Source organism: Scyliorhinus canicula, chromosome 19, assembly GCF_902713615.1.
Source record: "Scyliorhinus canicula chromosome 19, sScyCan1.1, whole genome shotgun sequence".
Lineage (NCBI taxonomy): Eukaryota > Metazoa > Chordata > Chondrichthyes > Carcharhiniformes > Scyliorhinidae > Scyliorhinus > Scyliorhinus canicula.
This window is the reverse complement of record NC_052164.1, coordinates 5,536,468-5,550,885: the sequence shown is the minus strand read 5'-3', so window position 1 is coordinate 5,550,885 and position 14,418 is coordinate 5,536,468. Positions and strand designations below refer to the sequence as shown.

Sequence of the window (14,418 nt, the reverse complement as noted above, 5' to 3'; positions counted from 1 at the left end):
AAGGATAACACAAGAGTACAAGAAAATGTCTTATTCTATAATATTGTCAGTAAACACAAAGTCCCTGTAACCCATAAGGCCATCTGTGGTCAGACAACACCCCACTCTTAACCAAGTGGCAGATGCCACTAAATCAATCTTTTGTGGATTTCTGCTCAAATCCCTCCCCCCCACCCCCCCCCAACCACGGTTCCTAGAACCAACTTTCCTTTAGTTCCTCTAGAGCTTGCCTTCATGCACATTACACCATTGTATAACTCTCCTACTTCCAGCAAAGCTGAGAGCTATTCCCTCTCTAGATTCCTATACCCACTGCCTAGATTCAGTTGAACACGAAAATTCAAAAGACCTCTCTAAAGGTGACCCACGGTTGCTTAGCAACATTGCATTCTTTCTCCAAGCTAGTGTTCACTTTTCCCACCATAAACCCCTCAGCACAATAGAAACACAATTTGAACTGAAACCAGCACCCCATACATGAAAACACCTTTGTTTAACATGAATCTACCTAGATTTGCACCCTTTCTTACACAAAAGTATTAAATTAAATCCACTTAAATCTATACCTTATTTCTAAAATTTAACAATACAAATAGAGATCACTTAAACCTACCCCTGTTTCCTGAGAATAAGAAGTTATTGTAGAGCACTGCCAAAAAGGACAGTGGGAGAAGATACCATAGTAACCTTCAACAGGTTTTGGATACATATTTGGATAAGGAGACATTTGCAAGGCTATGGGGAAAGAGCAGGAGTGGGGGAATGGGGTGGAGCAGTGAGGGAGTAGTGGGATAATTGGATAGTTTTTTTCACAGAGCTGGCACAGGCATCATGGGCTGAATGGCCTATTTCACTGCTGTAAGATTATACTGGTCCTGTGAACCACATGTGAGCAAATGGCACAAATGGACAAACCTGCAAACCAATGCTAAATCTGCAACATCTTTATAAACGCAGCAGTATGCAAGTCACTCACCATTGCCTTCTCTGCTCTGTCCCCAAGCTTTGACTTTATTTCTGCTAATTCAGTCCCAGGCTGCTGCACAGACACCCCCCCTGAACTGGCTGCTTTTTGTAGAGCAAAAAAACAAGGTAAGGAAACAGAAAAACAAGAAAACAGTCTGTATATAGCTGGACTCTATTTTAGTCTTATAATTCTAGCGATAGCCTCTGGTGTGTTAACCAAATGTACAGTGAAACTAAAACTGGTCAAATTCAAATCTGTCTATCACAAACACTGAAAACGTACAGTGGGGTAGTCAGCTTCAGAAAGGGAGAGATTCCTGACAGCAGCTCGAGACAGCTTAATGTTTAGAATTGCACCTTCCATTAGATTTTATCCAATTCTTACTGACCAGCAGTACATTTCCAATATTTTCTGCTTTGGGTGAAAATCCGGCATTCCTTTTGTGAAGAAAATAAATCCAATTAAAGTTCTGGAGATGCACCAGTTCGGATTGAAGAGGATTTATGTGCCAACTCATTTTAAAAAGCGTGCGAGGGAATGAGGAAGAAGTGGAGAGGAAGGGGAGAAGGTTATGAGCTGAAATTCAATTCCAGAGAAACGGCGATGTGCATCCCAGCAAGCAGGAATTGTTTTGTGCCCCCCCCCAGTAGTGCTGCATTCATGAATTGGCTAAACATTCTCAATGAAATCTCTCCACAATAAGAGGCATTGAAAATTTGAAGTCCTGAAAACTGAAAATTGTTGCTGTCCTTTTACCCAAATTTGCAAGCATTTTTGATTTAGCTAAAGTAAATGTTTGGAAAACCCAAGAACTAAAATCCAAATAATTAAACTATTATTTGATACCATAACTCCATGGCCACAGCACATCGTACTCTGTTATCATAGTTATTTCTATCCCCACTAGGAGTCAAGCAGGTTTCATACAATGGGATCAAGTCCTCAATTGAAGAGTGCACACCAGACGGGACTCAGTGGGAGCATTCACACCTTGGTGTCAGAAGGCAATGCGTTCCTTCCAGAGTGCATTAGTTAGACTGGCATTCTAGTGCTGGAATGAGGGAGCATTGCATTGTTAACGGTTCCCTCTTTCAGATGAGAAGTTTGCCCCCTCAGCTGGATATAAAAGATCCTAAAGTAACGGAATTCTCCCGATACCCTGGTTCCTCAACCAAGATCACTAAAATAGATCAACAGAAGGGCAGCACGGTGGCACAGTAGGTTAGCCCTGCAGCCTCATGGCGCCGAGGTCCCAGGTTCGATCCCAGCTGTGGGTCACTATCCGTGTGTAGTTTGCACATTCTCCCTGTGTTTGCGTGGATTTCGCCCCCACAACCCAAAACAAAATGTGCAGGCTAGGTGGATTGGCCACGCTAAATTGCCACTTAATTGGAAAAAATTAATTGGGTACTCTAAATTTAAAAAAAATAAGTAAATAGATCAACAATGTTGTTTGTCGGAGCTTGAAAGGCATGAATTGACTACTATGTGCCTACATTCCAACAGTGACTACATTTTAAAAGTACTTCATCAGCTGCAAAGTGCTTTGGGGTGTCATGAGGTTATGAAAAACCCTATGAATAAAAGTCCTTTTTAAAAATAATTTTACAGTACCCAATTTTTGTTTTCCAATTAAGGAGCAATTTAGCGTTAACAATTAAGTGACCAATTCACCTAACCCTGCACATCTTTGGGTTGCAGGGGTGAAACCCATGCAGGCACGGGGACAATGTGCAAACTCCACACGGACAGTGACCCAGGGCCGGAATTCGAACCTGGGTCCTGTGCTCCATAGGCAGCAGTGCTAACCACTACGCCCTGTGCTGCCCTCAAGTTGTTTTTTTTTGAAGAAGAATCATGATGCACTGAGTAAGACTTTGGCTGGGTTTCTCCGTCCCGTCGCACCAGATTTCTGGTGGGGCATGCAGTCGGGATCCACCGTTTCACCGGTTGGTCAATGGGGTTTCCCATTGTCGGACAGCCACAAGCCGTCGGGAAACTCCCAGGCTGCCGGCAAAACGGAGCATCGCGACGGCGGAGACTTCTTTGCTGCATTGTGTCCAAACAATGAAAAATACAAGTTTAAATGTTGCAGTTTACTTTTGTAGGCAGGCTGGCCCCAGTCATAACAGAACCAAGTATTTAATACAAGGTCCATTTTCTTTTGCAATGCTACAGTACCAGATTTTTGCCATCAGAGGTACTCAGTGAGCTGAACAAATACTGGTGTGAGGGAAAGAACAGAAGTCACTACAACATTTCAACTTAAATTAACATTGCATCCACACAGTCAAATATTAAAAAGTTAAATCCAATGTTACTAAAATTCCTGGGAATGCTGCAATGTTGCAGCGCCCTAACTTGGAATATTTATATCTGAGATTTCTATGAAAATGTCTTGAATTTTATAGATAGCTTTCATGCTTACATGACAACGTATGCGGAGTAATTAAAGACTTCTGTACTGTAGTTCTATGACTATAGAGAGGAAATTTGTCTGATGGTGTAAAATGAGTGATATCAGGTTCCCACCCGTTCCATCCAGCATCTGATGCTATTCCACTGATTGCAATGTAACTCAGCAGCAGGGGCTGTGTATAGTGAGTGGCCAATCTGATACCCTGTTTTCCTGCACCACCATCCAAGACAATTTTCTAATCCTATTTGTCCTACTTTAAATTCCAGTTCTTTTTCGCTAATCATTCCACTCCTCTACCTGTCTCTGTATTTTCTGTGATCTCAACAATCTCCTTGATTGGAGAGTGGCATTTATTCTTGTCTTCCTGCTGCACAGAAAACAGTTATTGTTTCTAACTACAATGAAGAGCACTTAACAAAAGCTACTCACACATTCAAATATGTATCACCATAATCGGGGAGGGAAGGGGCGGGTGGAACTGCTGCTGGTGGGAGAAGCCGAGACTGAAATGGGACTCATCACAGTCAACTGTCAAGACTGCCAGATAGATTTGGGGAGTGAGCCATGGTAACCAGCAGCTGAAAATTGGGGCAATTTTATCCCTCTTTCCCTCTACACGAGGAGTGCAGTGTGAAGCAGAACTGAAACAGAGTGGAACAATTTCATTGTTGAACTTGGAGCAACAATGATGGACTCTACAAAAATGTGATAAGAGAATTGATCTTCCTTGCCCAGTTCACCTGGCTTGTGTCATCAGGAATCTTTAAAACAATTTTTTTTTGATGAACAAAGGAGTTTTATCAACTTTCAGATTTCCCATTATTGATCACGAAGAAGCTTCTAGCTAGGCATATTGTCAGAAAAACCCACTATGGACTCCCTAATTAGTTCAGCTAATGGTGCATTGTATTGTGTGGAGTGGTTAAATGAATTAGGCAGACCCGTTTGATGCAGTGTGCCAGAATCTCAACATTATCTTCAAGAGGGAGCTGGATCAGAGCACAAACTCAACAGTCCTGGGGGGGGGGGGGGGGGGGGTGGTGGTGGTGAGAGAGAGAGAGAGAGAGACAGCAGACAAAACAAGCCTTTGCTTATTTCACCAATTGGTCCCAAATATACATTTATACACTTACATTAGTTCACTGAAACTAAAGGTGAGCCAGGCCCAGCCCAGCTATTAGTAGGCATGGATTCACACCACTAACTGACCCGTGATTCAGAACTGGATTGGCAACAGGTTAGGTGATGTGAAATGGACAAATGTCACACTGGCACAGGAGGAACTGGTCAGTTCTGGCGGTGCCTCAATGCAGGACATTACCATGACATTTAATTATACCCAACCTGATCTGAACTTATGTGATTCTGATGTTAGGAGCCTGAAATAGAAAGTATTCCATTTTCCTGTGGTAAATAACACTTAGAACTTAAGTCAGGAGATTCTGAGACCTCAGAAACAATAATTATATCAACAAGCTCCAGAATAGGACACTATATTGAACAATTAATCTTTTTTTTAAATTTAGAGTACCCAATTATTTTTTCCAATTAAGGGGCAATTTAGTGTGGCCAATCCACCTACCCTGCACATCTTTGGGTTGTGGGGGTGAAACCCACGCAGACACGGGGAGAACGTGCAAACTCCACACGGACAGTGACCCAGGGCCGGGATTCGAACCCGGGTCCTCAGCGCCGTAGGCAGCAATGCTAACCACTGTGCCACCGTGCTGCCCCTTGAACAATTAATCTAATTTATAATCACAGCTACATCGTTGGGGTTTGGGAATAGTTCGGATGCATGTAACAGTTTTGTTTGAAATAAAAATTTGGTGCCTTAATTCTATTATTCTCATATAAGGTGCTTATTCTCAGACAGAGGACCTACAAACATACCAATAATGATTTCAATTTGTCGATCTGTTTGTGCAGTCTCTGGCACTCCTTGTACTTTTGTACATAGCAAGACTTTCCTGTCAGTAGCTTAGCTTTTAAACTTGCAATCTCCTTCTGAAGTGGATGCTCTGTTGGGCTGCCCCCCTCAGTACAACCCTATAAGGCACAATAGAAACATAAGGATATATTTCTACAATTTTCACCAGGGTTTCTATGTTAGTTCCTATTCAGCATCTTGTCAGAAAGACCACTATGTTACAATGGACTCCGTAAAGGTTCAGCCAATAGGTGCATTTTATTGTGTGGAGTCAAGTAGATCTGGCTGATGCAGTGGGCCAGAAGCTCTGCATTATCTTCAAGAAGGAGCTGGATTAGTTCCTGAATGGAACCAAGACCACGTTCTACAGAGGACAAGTGTCTTTAACATTTGGCCCATGGGATCTAATGGCTCCATCACTTGAGGGGATCAAAGAGGGAATATCCAGAGTTGTTTTTCTTCCCTTTGACCGTAGGATTTTTCTGCCTTTCTTAGGAGATTACCTAGCTGCGGGAGGAGGATGACAGAAGTAACGATTCGTCACAAAGTTCCATCCATTACGGTTTGGAACGGGTATAATGGAAGGAACAGCTGTTCTCTTTGTGTGCATCAGTTTTGCATGATTGTATCCCATTGCACTATATGTGCTGAGTTGAGTTTTCAGGAGGAGAAATCTGGTTGCCGTTGTCTTGTAAAAAAGGGGAACAGCGTGGGAGGGAGGGATACCAAATTTGGTACTCTTGATGATGATCCAGAGACATTTTGGGAAGTGCCTACATTGGGATTGTGGTGCAGAATAGGATTCAGCGGTGATATCCCAATGGATATTGCTTTAGAATTGGGTCACACAGTAACAAAGATATGTATGAAGCAACAAATAAAGCTGGGAACAGCATGCCAACTTGGGTCTGCTTCTCAGGAGGGGAGGAGAAGAAAAGGTTGTAAATTATTTTTACATTATGGTGTGAGCAAATATTGAAGCTTATTTCTCCAGCATTTGGATACGATCCTACGGGAGGTCAATTGAAGAGGAATTAGTCGCAAGTCTATATGCAAATAGCAGAAAGAATAGGGCCAGTTGGATATCATTTTCGCAGAGTTGCATGATGGGGAGAATGGCTGCATGATTCTCTAAACAGCACTATGGCAACAAGATATAGAAATACATTGCTATAGGTACAAAGTCACAATTTCATGCTAATTGAATCTCGTGTATATGGGCATCCACATAATATTCTGTCTCCAGTTAAGACATCAGTAAGTCATAAAATGCAAATGCTTCTAAAACAGGATTAAGAATTCAATACAACACTAATTCAGAGAAGGTGCAAAAAATGACCAAGACAATGCATATTGATGATTGCTGAAAAGAGGTATGCTCTTGAAGCTTTGTGTTTTGCACTCAACATTTTGCCGATTACCCAACAACATGGCTGATTTTCACATGCAAATGTCTCATAATGCTGAGGACCCATGGCCAACCAGACTCTCATATCTGTAAGCCTGACAAGGGGACTGGAATAGACATCCTCACAAGCATGACCATACTGACAAAATACATGCTGGTCTTAATGATGGGACCAAATCTTTATCCATTGGACCCACTGCTAAGCATGACCACGTGGCCCTGTTCAAAAACAAGTTACAAAATGCTTGCTGGACTTGCACAACCTGCCTGGTGGTGTATGTGACAGGATACTTCCGCAAGGTTCAGAGCTTGCACATACATATGGGCGGCCCAAGACACAATAAAGTGATGTCCCTTCACACCCTATCTTATCTATGATTGGTTCTGCACAATATGAAATCGGCCAAATGGTTGAGAGAGTTGCTATGACTGGTTCTGAGCAACTTTTTCACATTCACATTTCATTTACAGGATTCCTTTGCCTCTGAAAAAAACATACAGGACTTGCATGTTAACAACAATGCTTTGTTCATGTCTCGTTCGACATTACTGGACTATTCACTAATGTACTGCTCAAGGACATTTCCACCATGTCACTATATCATGGTGATCTAGAAGCAGCACCATTGTCTGAAACGGTATTCATTGAAGTTGTGAATCAGTAACTGATGCAGTTGAATTCAGTTTCAATGACACCATGTATGCTCAAATAGATGAGAGTGGCCATGGAATCTTCTCTAGGCCTAGCTCTCACTTAAACATCTTCATCGGTTTCCATGAGAAACGTCCCTTCAATGAAATGAACCTTAACCATCTATCACTTGCATATTTTGATGCATAAACATTTTCTATATTTGAATCTGCAGTTGCATTTAAGAATTTCCTCACACACCTTCGAGGGCTGCATCCTACACTCAAATTCATATTTGAAATGTAGCAGTCAAACCCCTTCCACAATATGCTGGTTGAAAAATCTGCCAACAGATTCTCTCCTACTTTCAACCACAAGCCACCCATAACTAGTTAATATACATATAGAGATTCCTACTCTTCCAAGCGCTGTAAAATTGGCCACCTCATCAATAGGGCCTCTGAGCATTTGCTCACCATGCAAGCTTTATGCTGAAATAGAGAGCATGATAGCGATCTCCTGCGAGATAACAGCAACCCAGGTCAGATCAATGCTTGCTGTACATTGCGCAAATTCAAGAATGGGTCTAATGCCGCCACTTTCAGTCCTGAAAATACCCAGTCACCTCAGAATACCCTGGAAGGGCAAGGTTCCTCAAAACATTTGACAACTGGTGAAGCTAACAAATCCATGCGGTTAAAAGGCCGTAGCAACACAAAGAACAAAGAATAAAGAAAAGTACAGCACAGAAACAGGCCCTTCAGCCCTCCAAGCCTGTGCTGCCCGTCTAAACTAAAATCTTCTGCACTTCCTGGTTCCGTATCCCTCTATTCCCATCCTATTCATGTATTTGTCAAGATGCCCCTTAAACGTCACTATCATCCCTGCTTCCACCACCTCCTCCGGCAGCGTGTTCCAGGCACCCACTACCCTCTGTGTACAAAACTTGCCTCGTACATCTCCTCTAAACCTTGCCCCTCGCACCTTAAACCTATGCCCCCTAGTAATTGACCCCTCTACCCTGGGAAAAAGACTCTGACTAGCCACGAGTGGTATTCGCCACTAACAGGGTGCTGCCATCGAGCCAAAGAGACACTCTGCCTACCACACAAACGAGTAATGTGGTATATGAATTTCAGAGCTGGTGTGATACCAAGTATGCATGCCTTACACCCCAATGATTAGTGGATCACATCAAACAGCTCTCAAATAGCCCACCCTTTCAAAATTGAAAACAGTATCCAACATTAGATGTGATTCCGTGATTGGACGACATATAGTAAACAATCCTGATTGCGCTTAGAATTATACTCACAAGCAATTTAAGATCATCAGTTTGGCTTGCAGTGGACTCACTTACTGGTGTTAGAAGCAATACATATTCACACACAGGACCCTGTCTTTTGCAAACAAAAAGGAGTCTATGCATTGCGCCTTTTTTTCAACTAAACAGAAGCTTGGGATAGCCATTCACTGTTTTATTTCCCATGGCAATGCTTTAACCAGAGTTGACTTGTATGGTTTGAATTTAAACAAAAGATTGGTATTTAATCTCTGGTGTTGTTTCCCATGGTACTAATCAGAATCCACTTGCCAACCTTCTCATAAAGTATAAATTGTTGTTCTCTTCAGATTTGATATTCTTACATCTGTCATAGTGAGTGTAAGATAAAAAGCTTTGACAGCATGACTCTTTTTTCAGCAATACGCAAGTTCTGTACTACCTTTCGTCTATGTGCATCTGATTTTTATGTGACTATACTACGTGAAGCCATTCCTAACCAATCAAAATTCTTAAAAATAGACTACACAAAGATGCAGAATCACATGCAGTGTACTATAGGCCAAAAAATTCAAAATAGTTCATCATTGGAAAATCCAATAAAGTTTCATCCCCTAATGTAGGAGAAGCAATTGACTCAACGCAAAGCTGATTCTGATATGTGTAAATAATATTCAGTAACACCCTACAATCAAGGCTCAGGTTATTATACACCAAGACAAAGATCTCTGCTGGAATTTATACTTCATGAGAAGGTTGGCAATACTACTGTGTCCACGGTGATTCACACAGAAATAAGAAATAAACGACTCCATCATGTGGCTTAATCGACTCATGGGTCACTCAGTATACAGACAGTCATCCTATAAAATCAACCATCCTTGGTGTTCTCCCAATTATACAATCTATAGACACTTCAGAATATATACTGCATTTGCAATCTGAATTGATGAAGCAGAAGTCTTAAAATGGTGCGTTTTTGATTAATAAAAAGCCAGTTAGTTCCAGTTCAGCGGCAGCACCATCGATAGTAGTGTTGCTGTGACTCCATCAGTGAAAGCATTGTCAGAAGGTTAGGGCAGGACAATTAACGTGCCGAACTGGATCGGCCGACTACATGTAGGAATTTATATCTCTGCTGGGGACATGCTATTGAAAGCCTTGTCATGAACACAGGAGACCTTTCTCTTCTCATTGCTCTTCTGGGCTTTCCTCTATTTTTAAAATTCTAGGCTGACATTCCAGTTCAGTACTGAGGGAATGCTGCACTGTCAGAGGTACCATCTTTCAAATGAGATTGTAAACGGAGGCACAGTCTGCCTTTTTAGGCCGATGTTAAAGATAATATTTGGAAGAGGAACTGGACATTTGCCCCAGTGCGCTGGCTGATATATATCCTTTAATCAGGAGCACAAAACACACTAATTAGTCATTATCACATGGCTATTTGTGGGAGCTTGCTGTACACAAATTGGATTCTTGTGTTTCCCACATTGCAACGTTGAATATATTCCAAATGTATTTAATTGGCTGTGAAGCACTTTGGGAAATCCCGAGGCCATGAAAGGTGCTACATACACATTCAAGTATCTTTTAAATTCCTCCCGAGGCCAATGAATCTTTTACTCTCTCTTTGCCCTTCCTGCATTATCATGACAACAAACTGAAGACATTCAAACACCAAAGACATTCAAACAACAAATTTCCCTCTGGCTTCAGTTCTTTCTCCAGTCTATATGGCAGGTAACACTATTTTTCCACGTATCTGGTCTCCTATTAAGCTCATTTGAACTTCAGTGTGTCTTGTACATTGACCCTTGGTCCTTAATCCAAGTTTCATAAATTAAAAAACCCTTGCATGTACAGGCTTCTGGACGCGCAGAGAGGTCGGAGTGGTCTCCTGTGTTGTGTCATTCTATGTACGACAGCCAGCCGCTGCGACTTTTATACGTGATGTGCTCAGAAGAGTCAGTAATATACGCACACTGATGATTAAGGGCTTGAAGCATTATTTTTTTTCAGAGTTAGGGCCCTAGGTTCAAAAGTCAAAATGTAGGCAATTCTGAACCTGCATAACAGTTGTTAATTTGAAGCTGAGAGCACTTTAAAGAGTGAGGCACCTTCACGCCAGAGACGGGGAAAAGTGTAAGTGTCACTTCCCCACACTTACCAGCTTAAACATCGAGGTTAGGCAGGATAAGACCCTTAGGTGGCTACTAAAGGGCCCTCATAGGTGAATGGGCAGGTTTCTCACCTGAGGCCCTGTCAGTCCCAGTGTGAAATTGCATCTGGATTTGGGCGGATGGGTTCCCGGGGAGAATCCCATCCATTCAATTTTATGCTCCCCCCACCCTACTGCGCCTCAGAACCCGTCTTTCTTTTGGGCGGGAGGGCGCGTAGAATTTGCCTATCATACCCTTTGCTTGGAGCTGATCAAGGAATCATCCAGAACAGAACAGAGAAAGCCATTCAGCCCATTGTGTCTGTGTTGGCTAACATGTTCCAATATGGAATAAAAACTAGACCGGTTGGTACAGAGGTCACAGCATCTTCTTGGTGTGATAGCAAAGAGAGAATTACACAAATACACATCACTCCTTTATTACTATCACACAATTAAATTAATCTTGTCTAACAGAGGAAGGCTCTCTGCAAAAGTGGAGATTTTTTCTACTGCATAGTACCCAAGTTGTTATTTGAAAGAACAGGACTTCGGTTTATACAACTGGTTTACAAATCAAGCATAAAGACCTCACATTTTTATCTTGTTTGGAGAAACAGGATCTAATTATTTATTTTTTGCCTGCTGTGGTAGTCATATAATGTGAAAGGATTCAACTTACATCTTTCATCTCCTTAATTTGTTGACATTTTAAAATGCTCCATTAACATGGATTGGGGAGAATTGGATATTAAATTAAATTAATTTTTTATATTTAATTTTATATCAAATTGCAAGTGTGATCAGAGCTATGGGTTTAGGTATAAATTTGACAAAAATTGTGCCACAGGCAGCTATCACAATTGAGCCCGATTATCTGCGGGATCAATCAGTGAACATTTCTGCGTAACATTTCCTCAGGAGAGTTAATGGGTGGGATTCTCCGTCGGAATTGGGAAATGTGATTGGGTGGAGAATCGGTTCAGACGCCAAATTCACAGTGGCCGCTGATTTCACGCCAAATTGCAATTCTCCGTCACCTTGAAGTGGCGTCAATGCGTTCCAGAACACACGTACAGTAAACACTGTTGGCATATTAGGGGACCCGACCCAGTATTCTCCGGGGCCTCTGCGATTCTCCGCCTCCGATGAACTGAATTCCCAATGGCGAGGTTCACTTGTGCTTTTAAAAATCATGAAACGGGCGCCGTGGCTGCTGAGGGAGAGAGAGGCGGGATACGGAAAGTGTTGCAACATTGCTATAGTTTGCTGACAGTTATGCTGCTGGCCAGGGGGATTCTGCCAGGGCCGGCCAGGAGGTGGGCTGCGGGGTTGGGGTGGACAGGCACGGAACACCAATGCCGTAGCCTGCAAGGCAGCCATGCAGCTTCGCAAGCCTCTGACTGCCCACTGTAAACTTAGGTCTGCGGGTCGTATGGGTGTCCCCGAGGATAACCCCCCTAGACGCCCTCTGACCCCAGCTGACCCATCAGCCATTTGGGCGTGCTCCAGCGCAACCAATGCCATCTTGTTGGCTGGGATGGTGTGTGTGGGGAGTGAAGTACATGCAGCTGTAGCTTGTCGGCCTCCCGAGTGTCAATCACGAATCCGGCAACATTTTTTATTGGAATCGATTGTGTTCCACGTGGTGTCGGTGCTAGCTCCTTAACATTTGCTGAATCAGTCCAGATGCGGCGCCAGCTTTGCTGTCTTGGAAGCCCATGAATCCTGACCCGGCATCAACACTTAGTCTCAGGAACAGAGAATCCAGCTGAATGGCTTTCACACCCAAGATCTATTACATGCTGAACTGCATAAAAAAAGAAGTGGGCTTAACTGGCCAAATGCACTTTGTCACTTTATTATACCTTAATACCATTCCATTAGTCTGTTTATTGGAATACTTAACAGCAAATCAGGGCTGCGTTTCTCCTGGTGTGAGGATCACTAGATAGGCCATGCGTAGGAAGTAGGGCATAGGGCTTGATGTCACAGCCCAAATTCCCTGGACCACAGACTTTACTAGAGAGGCATCAGCCATGGCTCAGTTGTTACCACTCTTCCCACAGTCAGAAAATTATGGTTTAATCCCACTCCAGAATCTTGAGCACAAAGTGGGTGGCATAGAGGTTAGCACTGCTACATCACAGCACCAGGGACCTGGGTTTGATTCCAACCCAGGGATGACTGCCTGGGTGGCGTCTGCACGTTCTCCCGGTTTCTGCGTGGGTTTCCTCCTAGTGCTCCAGTTTCCACACACAGTCCAAAGATGTGCAGACTAGGTGGATTGGCCATGCTAAATTGTCCAATGGTTAGATCGGGTTACGGGGTAATGGGGATAGGACCTAGGTAGGGTGCTCTTTCGGAGGTTCGGTGCAGATTTGATGGACTGAATGGCCTCCTTCTGTGCTGTATGGATTCTATGAGTCCAGGCTGACATTTCAGTGCAGTTCTGAGGTGTGCTGCACTGCCAAATATCCCACTTTTTTGGTTGAGACATTAAACAAAGGCCCGATCTGCCCTTTCAGGTGGATGTGTTAAATTCTGCGGTATGAACTGGGCCACATTTATCCCTAAACTGCAATCAACAACAAAAAGAAATATCACCATTATCACATTGCTGTTTTGAGACGTTGCAAATTGGCTGCAGCGTTTACTATAACAGTGACCTGCTCAGTATTTTGTTGGTTGGGAAGATTTAGGATGTCCCATGGTCAGAAAGTGTGTAACCCAGATGCAAGTATTTTCTGTTTATTGCTTCTCACTGGGATTGTAACTTCATCGATTTCATACCAAAGCCTACTGTGCATTGTTTTAGTGGAACGATTAAGCAATGTAAAATAAACAGGTATTCGATTAAAAGTAGTAAACGTTTTCTAACAGTCCACAACATTTTCCCCATCTTTTTCAATCTTTCTACCCACCTTTCCCCCTCCCCACCCAGCTGAATGCGGAGAAACTGCCTCTCCTTTCTCTCCAGTTGAAGAACAAGGGTACACACTCAACAAAGGGCAGACTTCAAACTTGGTTTGAAAATCAAAGAGTGCAACATTGTGATTAGCAAATAATTTCTCTTCTAACCAGTGTGGAACCTGAACTCTGAATTGCTTCCCAAAACCTCTCTACCTCCTTACTGCTCTCTTCCTTATGATGGTCCTCTTTAACCAAACCTTTGGTCATCTGTCCAAACACCTGCTCATGTGGCTTGGTTCCAAATTATAAATACATTTCCATGTTAAAAGTTGCAATATAAATGCAAGTTGTGGTGGAATATTTTACAATAATTTTCTGACCTCGCTCTTTGAAAACATTTGGTCCATCTTTTCAAATTTGCTTTTCCAATGCTGGATTTCTTGGTGAGCATCGTGGAGATTGGCGTCACTTCTCTCCCGGTCGGCCTCTGCTGCTCTCAGTTCCGCGGTGGTTTGAACGTGCCGCTGCTCTGCCTTCTGCACCTGCTCTTCTGTGGCTTTCAGACGAAGGCAGAGGCTCTCTGCCTGCTCCTGGAGCTGTATAAAACCAGAACCAGACGCATAAGGTGATTTTCTAAAAGTACAGCAATGGCTGAATTGATTGAGTATACAACGTAGTGAAACACAGAGATATATTGACCAGGGGCG

At 42.8% G+C, this 14,418-nt stretch overlaps 1 protein-coding gene across 8 annotated transcripts in view; it reads right to left on the bottom strand.

Annotated features, from left to right (window-relative positions):
- LOC119954162 (calcium-binding and coiled-coil domain-containing protein 2-like) overlaps window positions 1-14,418 on the bottom strand; it is a 64,563-nt gene that overhangs the window by 18,447 nt on the left and 31,698 nt on the right. For 4 of the 8 annotated variants that reach the window (XM_038779122.1, XM_038779128.1, XM_038779123.1 and 1 more), the window contains 4 exons: window positions 14,092-14,307; window positions 5,280-5,435; window positions 3,684-3,753; window positions 977-1,068 (listed from right to left, as the gene is read on the bottom strand). In XM_038779122.1, the coding sequence (XP_038635050.1) occupies window positions 977-1,068; window positions 3,684-3,753; window positions 5,280-5,435; window positions 14,092-14,307 (534 nt within the window). The remainder of the gene's footprint in view (window positions 1-976; window positions 1,069-3,683; window positions 3,754-5,279; window positions 5,436-14,091; window positions 14,308-14,418) is intronic. The other 4 variants (XM_038779125.1, XM_038779126.1, XM_038779127.1 and 1 more) reach the window with 4 other exon arrangements.